We start from the raw sequence: 16,157 nt of genomic DNA on the forward strand, positions 1-16,157 counted from the left end.
CTTCTGCTGTCAAACACTGGACATGTTGCTTTGCTCTGTGAATTCCAACATCCTGAAAATAGGGAAGGGAAAACATGAGTGGATAAAGTGGGAACAGTCCCAAAGCAGGCTGTCAAGGAGCACCTGAACTCTGAAGTGCAGCAACAAACCAGCTACACGTCCTCTGTGTCCTCCTGTCAGCTGCTCCCGTGCTCAGACACTTCCCACCAGGGCACCAGGTCTAATGACCTACAGACTGGGTCAAACACAAAAAAAAATGTTCTGTTATTCTGTAAAGAATAACACAATTTGCAACCAAAACAAGTGGATGGGAGATAATGCTTTGATTTCACAGCTGCCACAGCCCAGCCTGGAGCTGCTGCTGAAGAAATGACATTCACTTCTCTGATCTCATCCAAAACAACAGTTGGTCACAACAGATTTGCTTATGTTTTCCTTTATGGTTTTCAGCTGCTGACAATGAAGGTGTAAATCTTAGATGCACACAATGAGTGACAATCTCCGTTAATTACTGTGATTCCCATCTAAAGGCAGGATTACAATTTCTGGGATCTCGAAGGATAATGATATAAATAAAGTATCTAAAAGAGTGAATTGCATTTATAGGAGTTTTCAAACCACCATAAACATTATACAAGTCACTTGAAATTAGTTTGCACAGACTAGCCCCCAAATACTTGAAGGCCTGCTCAAGCCCAATCAAACAACGTCTAATAATTTGTCCTACAGGGGAGTTAAGGAAGAGATCATTGCATTTGTCTCAAATGCAAGAAAAAGGGGATGTTTCATTATCTATAAAGTTCACAAATTCAAAAATCAAAGGAGCTTTTCATTTTTATATCAACCATAATAAAAAAGCCCATTCTGACACTATTGGGATAGATATAGGATATAACAAAGTATTGATTTACACAACTAAAAACATATATTCTGTTGTCCCATAACAACACATTTGAGAAAGACTGAGTCTCTACAGTTCAAAATATGAGGATAAAAATTAGTTTGAGTTTTTGTGCAGGAAAACAAAGCACCTCACATTTCCAGAGCGCAGGAAACACCCCTGTATTCTGAAATGACCCCCACTGCTGTGGGCAGGGCACAGGAGCAGGCAGACATTGCCTGAACCACTCCAGGATGCCTCAGCATAACATGAGATCAGTGCCATGAGATGTCTGGTGGATGGTTCTATCTGAAGAATTATGTCTTTAGCTAAAAACAGAGACAGGGTAGCAGATTATGTAGATGAATTGGCGGATAAAGCCCAACAAAAATGACGTATGGCATGAGTGAGTGAAACTAATGGACAATATCAAAAAGACACATCTTGGAACTGAGGAAATTATTCAACTTTTACCATTCTTTCATGCCTACAGTTTAAGGCGCTGTAATCCAACTGAAAAACAGAGACAGGTCATTCAAATGAATAAATCATGCCAGAAAATGATTCAGCTTCCCTTCCTCTTTTTTTTTCCCCTTTCTTTTTTTTCCCTTTTTAACTGAAGTCCCTAGGACTCAGCCCTTAGGAAGCCCACACGACCCAGTGTATTGTCCTGGCCAGGCACTCTGTCAAAAGGGAAAAAGTTATCTTTTCTTTCATCTTGTAATTGAAAATCTGGGAGGGGAAGCAGTGGCAAAGCAGAGCACTGTACAAAGGCCCCCATCATATTCCCAGGTCAGCTTTTTGCTTGGCTGCTAATGAAGGCAGGGGAGTGAGGACACTGTGGCATTTGTTTTGCCCTTCCAATTTTTCTGTTTGCCTTGTGGGAAGGGGGATCTCAGCCCCCACGGGTAACTGAGATGCCCTGAGTGCAGCCAAGCCCCTCTCCCAGCAATAACACACACTCCAGCTCACCCTCCTACCTACACCCGCATCCAACCAATATTTTCGTGCCCTCTCTCCATGCATTTGGAAACTTGAAATAAAATCCAATGCAAACTTTGAGAGGAGGCATTTGGAATCCAGCTCCCACCTGGGAGGTCTGCTTGAGGACCACATGAGTAATTCCTTTGCTCACTGTTTTATCCGTTTCCCTGGTAGTCCTCTGTAAAGAATATTAAACAAACACGTCTTTACAGATCAACAGCCCAGGAGAGAATGTTGACCCTGTGGAAAAAACCCAGGTTTTATCCATTTTTACCCCACTTTCATCCCTCTGGACTAAAGATGTATATACAAGGGTAAGGATTCATTGGGTCCACAAAGACGTCATTAAGGGCTGCTACATCAATCCATGCTGAGTATGTTCTCCCCCATAGCCTAATTTTAGAAAGTATTTTTAAAGGAATTTCAGGGCATAAAACATGTATAATTAACAGCCAGATACGTGGAAGCATCACCATTAGTGAGGAATTTTCTCAACAGTTGATGCTGCTCCAGAAAAATAATAAAATATTTATTCTAAGGTTATAAAATAACATATCCTACACCTCTACCAGCTTTTCAAAGATCCCTCTCCAGTAATATCTGTTGTTGCAAGGTTAAATCCTAACTGGAATAATGGATCCCAAGCCCTGCTCCTATGCCTCTCCACTCAGTTAAATGTCAGGCCAATACATGTGCTCTAGGAAAGTTTTAGCAAGTTGCTGAGTTTTTGTGCTCCCCTCTGTCATTCCCCACCTGCCAGAGCTGCTGCATTTCCATATATTTAATAGCTTTTTTCAATAGATAAATACATTTAAGCCAATGGATAATGATAAATGGGGCCAAAAATGTCAAAAAGCAGCATTTATGATATCCTGCAATTTCCCTGAGTTATCCTTCTGATTCACACTGTCCCAGGAGCTGCAAATTGCTGTGTTGCAGATAAGGAAAATGGAACATCTGAGATTTCTTGCCAGTGACTACAAGGAAAGGGTTGGTTTTGTTTTCTTGGGAAGAAAAGGGAAAATGCTCTGAAGTTTTCTCTTCAGGATAAAATCCAAAACATTTACAAGACTCAGGAGCACAAAAGCTTGCAGATAACCAGCAGAACTGATGCCAGTTCCATCAAAGCAAACTAGTAACAGCAACTGGGAGGAATGCAGATTATGCAGCATCCTTCTCTATAGAAAAAAACAATCCTTTCTGTTATGCAACAGTTAAATAATTTAACTGCTCCTAGTTATTATTCCTCAGCTAGTCTTTTTTGGCTATTATGCAGCACTAGTCTCTTCTGTTTCTGAAGTTTGCCTTTCAGAGAAAAAAAAAGGCAACTTCAAAACATGCAAAAATTAATGAAACCCATATGTGGGATACTGTCATTATTCCATGTTTATAAGAGGATCAGGTTTTGTTAAATGGGCTTATTTAATGCAGACACATAAGCAAAAATACCCAGCAAAGATCTGAAAGCTATTGAAAGCAAAATATTTTCACAATTTAAACTAAAAGCCACTATATATTTTCGTGCAACTTTGTTTATGGCTTCTCTGACAGCTTATAAAGTTCTCCTAAGCAGAGAAACATCTCCTAGATAAGATTTTACCTTTTTGACTCTTTTCATCCTCATACTGTATTTAAGCTGGGCCAACCTAAAAAATCAATGGCTTATGGAAACATCTGTTGATACAGGCACACAATTTAGACTTTTTTTTCAACAGCTGTTGTTATTTTATGCTCTTTTTTGGCTAGGCCAGTTGGAAAGACTGGAAGAAAGTACAAGTTGGGCTCCTTTCCCGACTTTGGTCTCTCTTTAGTGGCTGCAGTGGGCACCTCGTTCCCTCCCCTGTACTGGGAGTTTGGGGGGAAAAGGGCTGAATGTCCCCCAAGTCTGGTCTTGCTCACCAGCCTCAGACAAGAAATAAAGGAAATACATCTCCCAAACGGGCACCTGTGTTATCTCACTCACCTAAATCCTGGCTTAAAATACCCCCTGCTGCTGCTTTCTGCCCTGTACAAGGGACTAAAACACCCTCCACTGCCCATCTTTCTGGCTCCCATTTCCACTTCCAGCAGCAATCCACAATAAACCCCAGGTTTGTCTTGCCTCCCCCCCTGCGGTTTCATTGCCGGGATCCAGACATTTGCCAACATCCTCCATAAAAGATAACACACAATATATTTTAAGGGCCAACCTGCCAAAAGGTATTTGGTGCTTCAGACAGAGCTGCTTCCCAGACAGAACACGCACTGCTCACTGTAAGGCTTGTGTAAAAATGGAATGTACTTTTCTTGCTCATCAAATGATTACCTAACAAAAAAAAACCCCTGACAAACTCAACCAAAATATCCTATTTTCAACATTTAATTCAACTGCTAGTTGAAACAAGATGTTTCTATCTAAATTCCGTTTTCTTGAAAGAGAAGAAAACAACTTATAAAGCTTTTAAAGAGCTCCAATCTTTTCCAGTGTACATTCAAACTGTCAGGAGCCAAAGAAAGCCAATACCCCACGCACAGATTTTTTTTTTCCCCCTTGCTCTTTTGAACAGAGAGTACTTGTTTAATTTTACCTTCAAACTTCTAATTTCCCTGCCATGCACTCCCAGAGTCTGCATCAGTTGTGCCAAGGCTTGCCCAAAAGGACAGTCATAAAAAAAACAGTTTAAACAGAAACTGCTTATCTAGAGGAGGGAGAGCCCCAGGTTTGCGAGCAGAGGAGATATTTCAGCATTAAAGAATTCTCGGAGCTACTCCAAGACGCAAATTTTGGTTGTCTGGTGCACTGTAAGGATTTTAAGCCCAGAAAGAAGCTATTTATTTAGTCTATATACATAGATTTATAACAAAGGCAGAGGATCCATCTGCAGTCTTCTGAGTGCTTTTTGCATCGTTTATGGCATACGAAGGAGACCTCAGCTTTGTCAAAGACAGAAAACAAGAAATAAACAAGGCTTGACAAGAAAAATCAAACACTGTCCCCCAAACACACAGCTATAAAAAAAAAAAGCGCCTTTTGAGAAGCCTCTCGACGTCTCCTCAAAACACATTAAAACCCAGAATTTGCAAAATTCCCTAAAACCCATTTCAGCAGATGCTGCAGGGAGGAAAGGACTTTCTCTCAGCCCTTCCCTTTGTAAGACCGTGGGACCCCAGTCTTTACAGTCATGCCTCTCTTCAGTCTTCTGCAGGTAGGAATATCTGGACATGATGTAAGCAACCTTCCTTCTCTTTTAAAAGGCTCAGAAAGGTGCATCACCACCCTGTTTTACCCCTGGTGTGCAGGAATCGGAAGCTAAAACTTATCTGCCTCCTCCTGGGCTAGCAGATCAGTAAGCATTTCCTCACCTTGTGATGGTCAGTGAGTTAAAAAAAAATAATAGTGGAACAAAATACTGAGAAACCCTTCTTTAATCCCAGTAGATTTTAACAGCCCATCCCTTTCCATGCTTTTGGTAAGAATCAGTACAGTATTTTGGAGAGGCAGAAGAGATTTCATACTCCTAAACACCAGATCTCAGATTGAAACTAACGTTTCAGAGAACTGCACCTCCAGCCTTTGAAAATGTGTATTTTGGAAATATTCCTCCCAACCACTTTCAGGCATTTAGTATGTCCAGCTGTGTTAAGAAACCAAGCAAAAGTTCAGTGTCAAGTAAGTCAGGATTATGATCTTTTTGTGATTTATGGAGGTAAGCATAGTCTCAGACAGAAGAAAAACAAGTCACTTGATGCTAAGCAGACTCAGCACCAGGGCTCAGACTAATGAGCGAGCGAGGGCGAGGCTTCATTTTCCTGCCTCTTATCTCAGCAGCTGGAAGGACACCACAGGAGGAGGGAGAGCACAGCCAGAGATAGGCAGAGCCAGCCCCAAGGTACCTGCAAACACAGTAATGGTGTACTGGTGATCCAGTGGGGAAGATGGAAATGCTCCAGGACAGGGAGACACGTGGTATTGGATAAAGGTGCACGTAAGAATATGCCCCCAAATAACTACGTGCAAAAATAAGGAGAAACTACTATTAAGTGGCTAGACTGGTGTCAGGGCAAAGTCTTTAGGGAGAAGTAGTATCTAACCAGGCTGAGGAAACCATAAGCTAAACATCAGGCCTTCTGCAGATCTGAAAGGAGAGCAGCATAACTCAGGTTAAATACAGAATAGCAACAATTCCTCTGTTTCAAACTACACAAACAGAAAAGAAAGCAAACAAGGTGATCCAGAAATATTTGCTCTCTTTTTTGGATTAGTCCCCTGGGCATGGCTACTGCCTTCATTTTCACTGAGTGCATCACTGGCACTAACATGATAAACACAGCAAGAAGGGAGGGAGTAGTTAAGTTCACCACTACTCAAGGGAAAATTCAGAAAGTTTGCTACATGAAGCACATACTTATTTAGGCATAAATGTAATGCATAAATGAAGAAAGAGAAGTGGAAGGAGAACTTTATCAGCTGCAAGAGACCAAGTGCAAGAGAAAGCCTAGTTTAGAATTTGCTCCCATCTGCTAATTCCTATACAGCTGATCAAGTATATTTTATTAAACCATTGCAAAACTCTTTCTACATTCTTGTTACAGGCTCTGTGCTGGGGTTATTCCAAAGCAGAAGTTCAAAACACAGACCACAGCACTAAAAAACCAAAGTGGCAATGGAAAGGAGGTAACTGAGAAGAAACTCTTATCCTTTGTGTTCAGCTGCTCTGGGGTCCCCATAAAAAAGTCACTCTTGTCCATGCTTTATACCTGGCATTTGGAGACATCACCTCTTCTTTGGCATGATTTATGACTAAAGTCTTCTACCAAAACTCAGAAGTTTCCTTTGCTTGAAAGTTTCAATGAATTTGGTATTATGACAGAAAGGACAGCTACTACTGCCCATGGCCAAACACAACACCAAGGCACTGCTCTGACCCTGGGGGTTTTACTTTTGACCTGCAGCTGCCTCAGCTCAGCCAAACCCACCCCCTCCCAAACTTTTATTTCAGATATCACATGCTGGGATACCAAATCACACAGTCCTTCTGGGTAGACTAAGATTAATTTTAATCACCCACTGCAACATTAACCATCTGATTTCACAGTGCCTGTCCACCACCACCACCACCAGTCTGTCCTGTACTACTGCAAAGATGTCCCTGCCAAGCCAGAGAGCCATCAGTTTGCTCAGTCCAAGGATGCTGCATGAAAAGGCAAACATTTAGTTATTACCCAGGCTTTTATCTCATCTGATGTTTTAACAGCAGTTTGAGCCCAGAAACATTCTGCAACAGAGCTGAGTCACCCTGGGCCACACCAGGATGTGTAAGTAACACCAAGCAGAAACAGCAGAGATGCTGTTACAAAAACAGGTTTCCCCCTCTGCATGAAAATAATATAATAAGGGAAGGCAGACAACCTAAAACAAGTGGGAAAAGGCTGAGAACAGTAACAAAAAGGGAAATCTGTGAAAGCACCACGAGGCTACATGCATTTTGATTCCATGTTTCCATGGAAAAAGTTTAACATTACTTCTTTTCTCTTACTCCCATCATTCTTTTCATCCTTTGCTGGAAGTTAAAGTCAGAAATGCCATGCCTGGGTATTGCTAGAGCCTGCTTCATCAGTGACCAAGAGTTCCTGTTCATCTCTCAGGCAGTTGTTCTTGTCTGTCCCATGACTACTGACAAAAGCCCAGAATAAATGTATGGGGATATAATTAAAAATCTATTCCTTATATTTATAAGGTTTTTCTCTAAGGTGGTGTAACTTACAATAAACTGGAAAAAACTAAGTCGACAGAAAAACATGAACAGTGGCCTGACTACACTGTAAGGGGCCAACTCTGACTTCCAAAGTATCAGAATGGAGCTGGGTAAGTTCCTTCAGAAGGATAAAAACCCAGAGAACTGATACACCAAAGTACCCATTTGTCTTAATAATGCAGCCTCCATCAAAAGTCCACATTTGGTCTCCCATGTTATCATCTTAGTTTCCTCTATATTTAGACCAGGAGTTCAATGTGCAGTAACCATGTCTACTGCACAACAGTTACACCACAAAACTTGTAAGATATTTCAAACGCAAATAAAAGAACCCATAGGATAAAGGAGATTGGACCACTCAAAACCAACACAGTATTTTCCTTAGTAAGGTACAACATTCAGTGCCAGCATTCCTTTGCTAGAGGAACAGTCTTATACATCCATTATTTTATGGAAAGTATAGATCCATACTTTCATGACTGCATAAAAAATGAATGTATCAAACCACTGGAAGAGAACTCCAAACGCAGGATTTTCTATACTTGAAATCTGTTAGATCTGTATTTTACGAACTTGTAAAATAACAGTCCTGATCCTAAAAAGGGCCTCCAAAAACTACTTTAATACACTGATGTAAAATAATGTGAGTGAACCCCTTTGTCTGAAGCAAGCCAAAAGTGAGCACTGCAGAAGAACTGTAGTTATTAAACAGTTGTCTTTAATCTAAACCATCTCAAAAATACAGCAAGAATATACACATACAACTCTGCCTTCGAGGCAACAGCACCTGGTGATGGATAAATAAAACTGCAGGTAGATCTTCATGCTTTTAACAAATGAGTGTGAAAAACCAGAGGGATAAACTTTGCAGCTGCTGCTGGGAGGCTGGCAGTCAGATGTTTTGTTAGAGAAAATGAGGAAATGATGAAAAACCAGAATATCACACAGCAGTCTTTGCCTCTGAAGAACAGTGGCTGAAGGGGAAAGCGTAGGGGAGGAGAATTAACTCACCATCTCCAGAGATCAGCGGGGGCTGGCACCAGCCCTGTGGCCCGGGCGTGGGCGCCTTCATCTGCCCCGAGCCAGACCTGGGAGCAGCATCCCTGCGCTGAGCTGCGGATTTGGCTCCATGTCCACGTTCCTGCCTCCCTCCCTAACATCCGTGAATCCTGTGGCTGAGCTTGGAAACTAGTCTCTATGAGCTGAGGATTATCAGCATTCGGGATAAAAAGGCATCGGAACTGCAGCACCCAGAGAAATTCAGGGCAGGACAAAGAAACCTGCCACAACAGTTGTATAAATGCCTTCAAGGCATGAGTAATGGTAAAGACCAAACAAGAACCCCAGCCTGGTTTGAATTTCTTTTTCTTTTCTTTCCCCTGGCTTTTATTCTCACTCCCTGCAGCTTGTGCGGTGATGCCCAGAGCAGCCGGCGAAAGCTGGGGTGATGTGTCCTGCACAGCGATGAATTCACTCAGGGCTGGCCAGCTGACACAATTTCCTCACAGAGCTCAAAGCCTCTGCTCTGAGCATCCGGGGCAGACACAGGATGCTGGTGGGTGTGAGAAAGGGCCTGGCAGATGACTAGCCCAAAGCCTTGACCCGATGGGTAAGTGTGTGTCAGCCTTCAGCATTAATGCCAGGCTTAGGACAGGCTCCCTTTTGGCTCAGTTTTTCCATGTTTACTGTAGTTACAGGACAACATTTACAAAGAGAGGGTTACACAAGGCAGGGTGAAAACACAGGCTATCGTTAAGGCTGCACTTTCCACCACCAGACCCGGCTCTGATTTGTTTCCAACACTTCAGCCACTTGCTCTGAAATTGCCCAAGCTGTTGAGGAGATTCCCATGCTATTCTGGAGGCCCTTTGGAAAAAAGGGATTTGCAACCCCCATCCCATAGTATGTCCATATGTACACACATACAGATGGAGAAAATGGACTTCAGTCCACAGAGACAACCTGAATTTTGTCAGGTCCTCAGGATGAGCAGTTTGTTATAACGGTTAATTCCTAAGAAAATAAAATGGAGCCTGGAGAACTATACCAGCCCCTTGTCTTGGATCACCAGCAAGGTTCAGTAGTTTGGAACCATGAAGCATCACTTTATCTGGCACCAGCACCAGACTCTCCTCCTCAGCACCACGCACAGGAGGTGGGTGACACTGTACACCTTGGCCAGAATTTTCTCCATTGATCTGCTGACTCCAAGGAAGAGAAACATAAGAGACTGCAGTTGGGGAGAAGGAAAAATCTCTGCATTCTTCACACCTACTGTCCATCCCAACACTCATCTCAGTGCCATGTGGGTCTCTGCTCTCTCCCATAAGCTCTTTTCCACCCCATTCAGTCCATCCCCTTCATCTCCTACCATCCCAGTCCCCTTCCTTTGCTCACCCTGCCAGACCCTGGCCTAGCAGCTCCTTGCTCTTCTCCCTTTTCAGCAAAGCACAAACCTGGGGGCCTACAAACCACTGGGCAACAACAGACCTGAGGCTCTGTCCTGACAGCATCATCTCTCTTATCTGTAACAACTCCCAGGGAAGGAGGTTTCCTAGCCTTCCTAGGTGGTCTTGCAACAGTTTTATGATGCTAACAGGATGTTTTCACAACATACAGCCTAAATAATCCTGGCAAATTAGCAAATCAGTAAATTAAACTGCACGGAAACCTGGGACTTTAATAACCACTATTACATGTTGGCAGACTGCTGGACTGCACAACGGTTTTCTTCTTGTTGCACAGAGTAAATTTAGTTCTTTCTACCTCTTCTCACATTTCTTAATCTCTTCTCAGTGTTTCCCTCTGGACACCTTCCAATCTGCCTGTGTCCTCCTCCGAGCAGGGCACCCCAAATGGATTCGATGGCTCTGATGATGGCTCCACAGTGCCACACATCAGTAAGTCACCTCCTGCACCTTAAGGAGGACACTCCTTCAAATATAACTCAAAACAAGACTCGTCTCTTTTGCAATAGCTCTTGCTGTTGATTCATTTGTAATCCACTAAAAATCCTCAGTCTTATTTTAGCCATCCCTCTCCAGCTTAAAACTGACTTGGTAAATGTGCGTTTTGCTTTCTCCTTTGCAAATGCAGCACTCTCTCTCTGCTTTTATCTCTTATCTGGATGTGCTCTCCAATTTCTTAAGGTCACTCTGAACCCTGACCCTGTTCTCCAAGCGCCTGCAATCTCTCCCAACCTAATGTCATCTGAGTGTTATAAACATACCTCCATCTTCCAAATCATGACTGAAAATATTGCAAGTTTCCCCCCAGAAAGTGACCTTGCTGATATATCACATGTTACTGCACTATTTGGATCAATGGAGGGATGAAAGTGCAAGACTTTCCCAAGTTTCCTTCTCTGCAGCTTCTGAAAACACAGACATTAATTAAAAACTAATTCCTCTGGTAAAGGTAGGATGCATTCAATTCAATAGGAACTAACTAATAAAATCAATAAATGCCATGGAAAGGCTATTTCCCAGTGAGCTCTGTTCCTGAGGTCAGCCAGCTACAACTTCTCAGTCACAGGCTCAGACAACCAAAGCTGTCAGATGAACCCAGCAGCACAACCTTATCCATCCTGCCATGTGAAGACAAAGATTCAGCAAATAATGAATCACAACCAGTTTCTGGGATCAACACAAGAGAAGCATATCAGGGTTAAGTTAATTTCAAAGTGTTGCTTTACTTTTATGATGCTGGAGCCACAAGCCCCATTTAAAATTATTTTAATATTGCAGCATGGAGCAGCCAAACCAAATTTCTCATCAGAGTTAACAATTACTCCATTTTAAAAACACTAAAGTCTCATTTTAATAGATCACATCAAGTGATTGTCCAGGACAGCCTTCATCAGGATGAGCCCCCACTCCCCACTATGAAAGCCTGGGAAGTTCTGCTTACTGAGTTTTATAGCTGAACAGACACAACCTCTGAGAAAAGATTCTGGAAAATTAAGAAACAGATAATTTAAAAACTCATTTTAATTGGGAAAAACATTTTTCCATTATTTTCTCTTCAGTGCTTATAACCCTACAGAGACAATCACTTTCATAAACATTTTCCAGCAGCAGCTTTTCCACGACATGCACGAGAGTCTTCTGAAACAACTACAGGGGAAAGTGTGAGATTTCACATATGTAATACTGGCATCACAGATCCAGCTAATTCTAAAAATTCTTCACAAGTTTTCATTCTTCAGAACCCATCTTAGAAGAAAGAGTTTTCCCCCTTCTCTCTCCAGAGCACTCAAGCTACTGTCCTTCAGCCTGACTGAACTACACAAGAAACTGCACTTTTTAAACAACTCCAAGACATTTTTTTTTCAGTAACTTGTGCATATGGAAAGCTTTCCCCATTGAGCAAATTTCTCACCCATAAAACAGGAGTTAACAACAATTCCTGAGATCCGAAACTGCCGACAGCACCAGGGAGGCTGCAAAATACCTGCAGCTCCTGACCAGGGGCAAGCAACAACACTTCTCCTTGCAACAAGTTAAGAAAACCACCTTTACTAACCACAAAATAGCTCTGTAATGAGAAACCAATGAGCACCTGAAAGACTTCTGGCTACAAAAAGAGGCAGCACTAAATAAAGCAGGGTCAGGACGTGGCAGGAGAGGCACAAAGCACGGTGGCTTTCACCGGCCAGCTCTGACCCAGCCCACACATGTGAATTAAGCTCTATTTATAAGCCTTCCACTCCTTTTTGGTGTTTTTTTTTTTTTTTTTAAATGACCTTAATATAGTGCAGTTGTTAGTTTGTTTCTGTTGAACGTAGCAACAGGAAACCCTGTCAGTCGTGCAGCAAACTTTCCATTCCCCTGGCACTCCCATTCCTGCCTCGAAAAAGCCGGATTTCTAAAGAGGTGTTTGACAGGGTGGGAGGGAGAGGAAGAAGAGAAGAAAGCACACACACAAAACCCAAAATTCCCGTAAAACATGCAAAATGGAAGCCAAATTCAATGATTTTTTTTTTCTTTTATCCTCGTTTGAAAAGAAAAAGCAGTGTCCTAATTTGCATTTTCTAAAGATTCCTTATTCCACTACCAGATTTGTAAGTATTGGTCAGGAAAATTATCTTTAATACAGGGTCAGTAAAAAAAAAAAATCAGTAGCATCCTTAAATTCACACATTCCAGTAATAAAAGACTTCCGTATCAGACAGCACAAATTTTAGCTTGAAAGTTATTTTCTCTAGTCCCTGGCTAACTCACTAAGCAAGCAGCTACAGAAATTAAGCCTTAACTTGTTAAAAACATAATAAACCTGATTTTATTACAAGCTTTGGCAAGACTGTTCTGCTGCTCAAAGAGCTTTACTGCATGATGAGCAAAGATTTTTGGAGCTCCACCCTGCAGTGTGAACTCATCCCCACAGTATTTTCTCTTTTAACAGCTTCATAATGGTAGGGGAAGACACAAACACAGCTGCTCAAAGGCAACGTGCTCCAACACAGGCTGCCATCAATTTACCATTCACAAAACACTTTTTCAGGAACATGAAACCACACATAAAATACAGGAGCAAATACAAACCCAGCTAGGAAAGGTAAGACTTAAAAAACACAGCTATTGACAAAGCAGAATTTGTATTAGCAGTGCTTTAAATGAAAATTATGTTCAAGTAAAGCTGAATATCCACCTTCTTTTTTTTAAAAAAATCACAGACAGTCCTTAAATATAGCAAAGCACAAGTAATAGAATACAATACCAATGGATTCCTCATTCCTGGCATGACCTTTTCATATTGTTTCACTGACACGAGGAATATAGACTTTGCCCCCACATTTGATCCCTATATATCCCCCCACTATTCATTTTTCTTCCAGCTAAGGCACAAGCACTCCCATCCCATGATGCCTTTAGACCTCAGAGTCTGTGCACACACCAACAGCAACCACAACCACAGCCTCTTCTGCCAAAAACTCCCTGGCAACACAAAGCACAAGAAGGGATGGAGAGACTCTCCAGGACCACCCCGGCAGCAGCAGTGCAGGGACCTTGAAGGTGCTGCTGGCCCCCACACAGCATCACCATCCTCAAGTGCATTCCAGGACATGGCTTTTGTCAAATCATACAAAAATCTTGGTACAAACTTGCCCCATGAGGAACCTCTTGGCTCAATCTCTCTGTCGCCGACTGAGAGAACATAAATGTGCCTTAACCCAGCAGTTGAAAATGCAAGGGCTAAAAAAACCCAGGCTATTTTTAAAAGGCTAAAGCAACATCACTGGACATCGTTCAGCTTTGCAAAGGCTGCAGAAAGGAAACTAGCAGGTCACAGCAGCAGTGGTGTTTCTTTATAAAGCACAGCAAAGGACAAGGTGACTACATGTGCACTCACCGCTTCTTCCATCCGGCCCTTCAGAAAATCCACCTCGTCCTCAGTTTTCATTTCCCACCTCCCTGTGCAAACAGAAGGTCCACAAAGGTAATTTATAAACACACTTCTTTAAGTGCTACTACTATTTTTATGTTTACTCAAACCAGTCCCTCCCCCAAAAAAAAGAAAGAAAAGAAAACCCAACCCCCAAGCCCCTTCAACAAGTCCATTTGAACCCCTTCAAGTCCATTTGAATTCCAGATTCTGGTTTCATTGCTGACTTTGCTGCTTCCTTGCTATTAATTTTAACAACTATCATATCTGGGACTGAAGGAAACAATGAAACAGCAGCAAGCATAGGATGAAACTCCTGAGAACCTGTAGGTGAAGCTAAGCACATCTGCAGATATTTGCCCATGTATGTTCTTGGCTCCCATTCATCTAGATAAAGAACAAAAATTTTTGCTGTTTTTCTCCTTACCATAACCCAAAGATAACACAGAAACCAGCCTTGTCTGCCCTCAATAGGTATTTTAAGCATCGAAAAAAAAATTAAAATCACAAGCTGCAAAAATTCAACCCACCTGCACTGCCTTACGGATGAGAGAATTACCCCCTTGGACTAGGAAAGCAAAACCTCTGCTGCTGGAGTTTACAAAGTCACAGCTGATTTTCCTCTTCTCCATGCTCCTCTGATGGTATCACCACCACAGTCATACAAATTTCACATCCCAGCTGCTTTCTCTGCCCAGCCAAGTTTTCATTAGTCACCATTCCCCTGGGGTTCCCCCTGCTTACCTTTTTCTGGCACGAAGTCAACATTGTAATTGTCTTTCAACCCTAAGCTAACGATTCTCATGATACATAGGACACTTTGAGGGGAGTGAAGGGATTTGAACAAAGCCACCCAGATGCAGAGTGGCTGTGTCAGGGCTAAACCCTGCTCTGATCCCACTCCCTCTCTCATTTCTACTAAAAACAAACACTGGATGGATGACAACGCCTTCTTAAGGGCAACGTATGCTTGCAGTGAGTTTACCCATCCAGGGATTTAGCAAGAGGAGCCTCCCATCTTCATGGGGAAATTATCCTAACAGTCATCACTAATGGTTTTCCACTGGCTTTAATGTCTACCCTTGTTTTTTTGGGACCATCTGGTTTTGCAATGATTTTGCCTCAATTGCATGAATTTGTGGGCAGACTCAAAAATCAGAGGTAATGCTACAAATTTCTGTGAGTTCCATTGGTTGGGAGATCTGCTTGGGGTCACGGCAATGCCCTGATGGTTGAGACCTCGACCCAAAGACAAGCAAGCAAGAAACATTTGGTGCACTGAGGATGGGAGAAGCAAGCTTACCCTGCTAGGTAAGAAATAAAGGATGGAGACATTTTGCCCTCAGATGAAATTCAAGACAATTTTCTCACTCTGTCACTTCTTTCTAAATTTCTATTAAGAAATATCCCAAAGGAAAAGCACTTATAAAGCTATCACAGAGGTCTCTGGGCACAGAGCCCCTTATTGCACATGTGGCACTGTTAGTGACATCTGTTACCTGCTCATCCTGCCACTCTAACAGCAGAAGGAAATTGTACCAAGTGCTTCTCCATAGGGAAAATGCCACCGATTAGAATGAGGCGAAGACTCCTAAGGTGATATTCTTCTGTCGAGGAATGTTTTCTTAAAATGCTGAGATCTACAGGAGCTATTTCTCCCAGGAGAATAGCTAGGGAGCAGTAATTACAGTATTTGTTAATTTAAGATGGCAGACCCCAACCATACAACGTAGCCTTGCTGGGTTTGGTTTCTGCCAAGAAACTGCAACTACTCTGAGGTGTTTTGTCAGCACAAACCCATGGCACCTCTTCTCACTCAGCCTGGCTACTGTGGTATGATTTCATAACCTAACTCCTCTCTTTTTTAATGAGTGGCATCTACCTGCCTGACTTGCAGATGATGTACTTGCAGAACCCATTACTCAGCTCTAATGCAGCTCTGAGTCTAAAGCTAACAGTAGGAGGAGATGCCTCAGGAAAGCAGGATCTACCTTCATCAGCCTCCTTCAGGGTTGTGACCAGTCACTAGATACCTGTCTGGATAAGGAAATTAGCCTTTTGAAGTCTTTGTTTTGGGGGTAGGCGGAAACTAAGCAGAGGCAATGAGATAAACAGGTGTATATTTGGGAGCAGCTTCACAATATAAATTAAAAAAACTGAAGAGAGCTCAACGA

At 42.3% G+C, this 16,157-nt stretch overlaps 1 protein-coding gene across 7 annotated transcripts in view; it reads right to left on the reverse strand.

Annotated features, from left to right (window-relative positions):
- AKAP13 (A-kinase anchoring protein 13) overlaps nucleotides 1-16,157 on the reverse strand; it is a 206,373-nt gene that overhangs the window by 79,154 nt on the left and 111,062 nt on the right. For all 7 annotated transcript variants that reach the window (XM_069026211.1, XM_069026215.1, XM_069026214.1 and 4 more), the window contains exon 10: nucleotides 13,951-14,012. In XM_069026211.1, the coding sequence (XP_068882312.1) occupies nucleotides 13,951-14,012 (62 nt within the window). The remainder of the gene's footprint in view (nucleotides 1-13,950; nucleotides 14,013-16,157) is intronic.

Source organism: Aphelocoma coerulescens, chromosome 10, assembly GCF_041296385.1.
Source record: "Aphelocoma coerulescens isolate FSJ_1873_10779 chromosome 10, UR_Acoe_1.0, whole genome shotgun sequence".
Taxonomy (NCBI): Eukaryota; Metazoa; Chordata; class Aves; order Passeriformes; family Corvidae; genus Aphelocoma; species Aphelocoma coerulescens.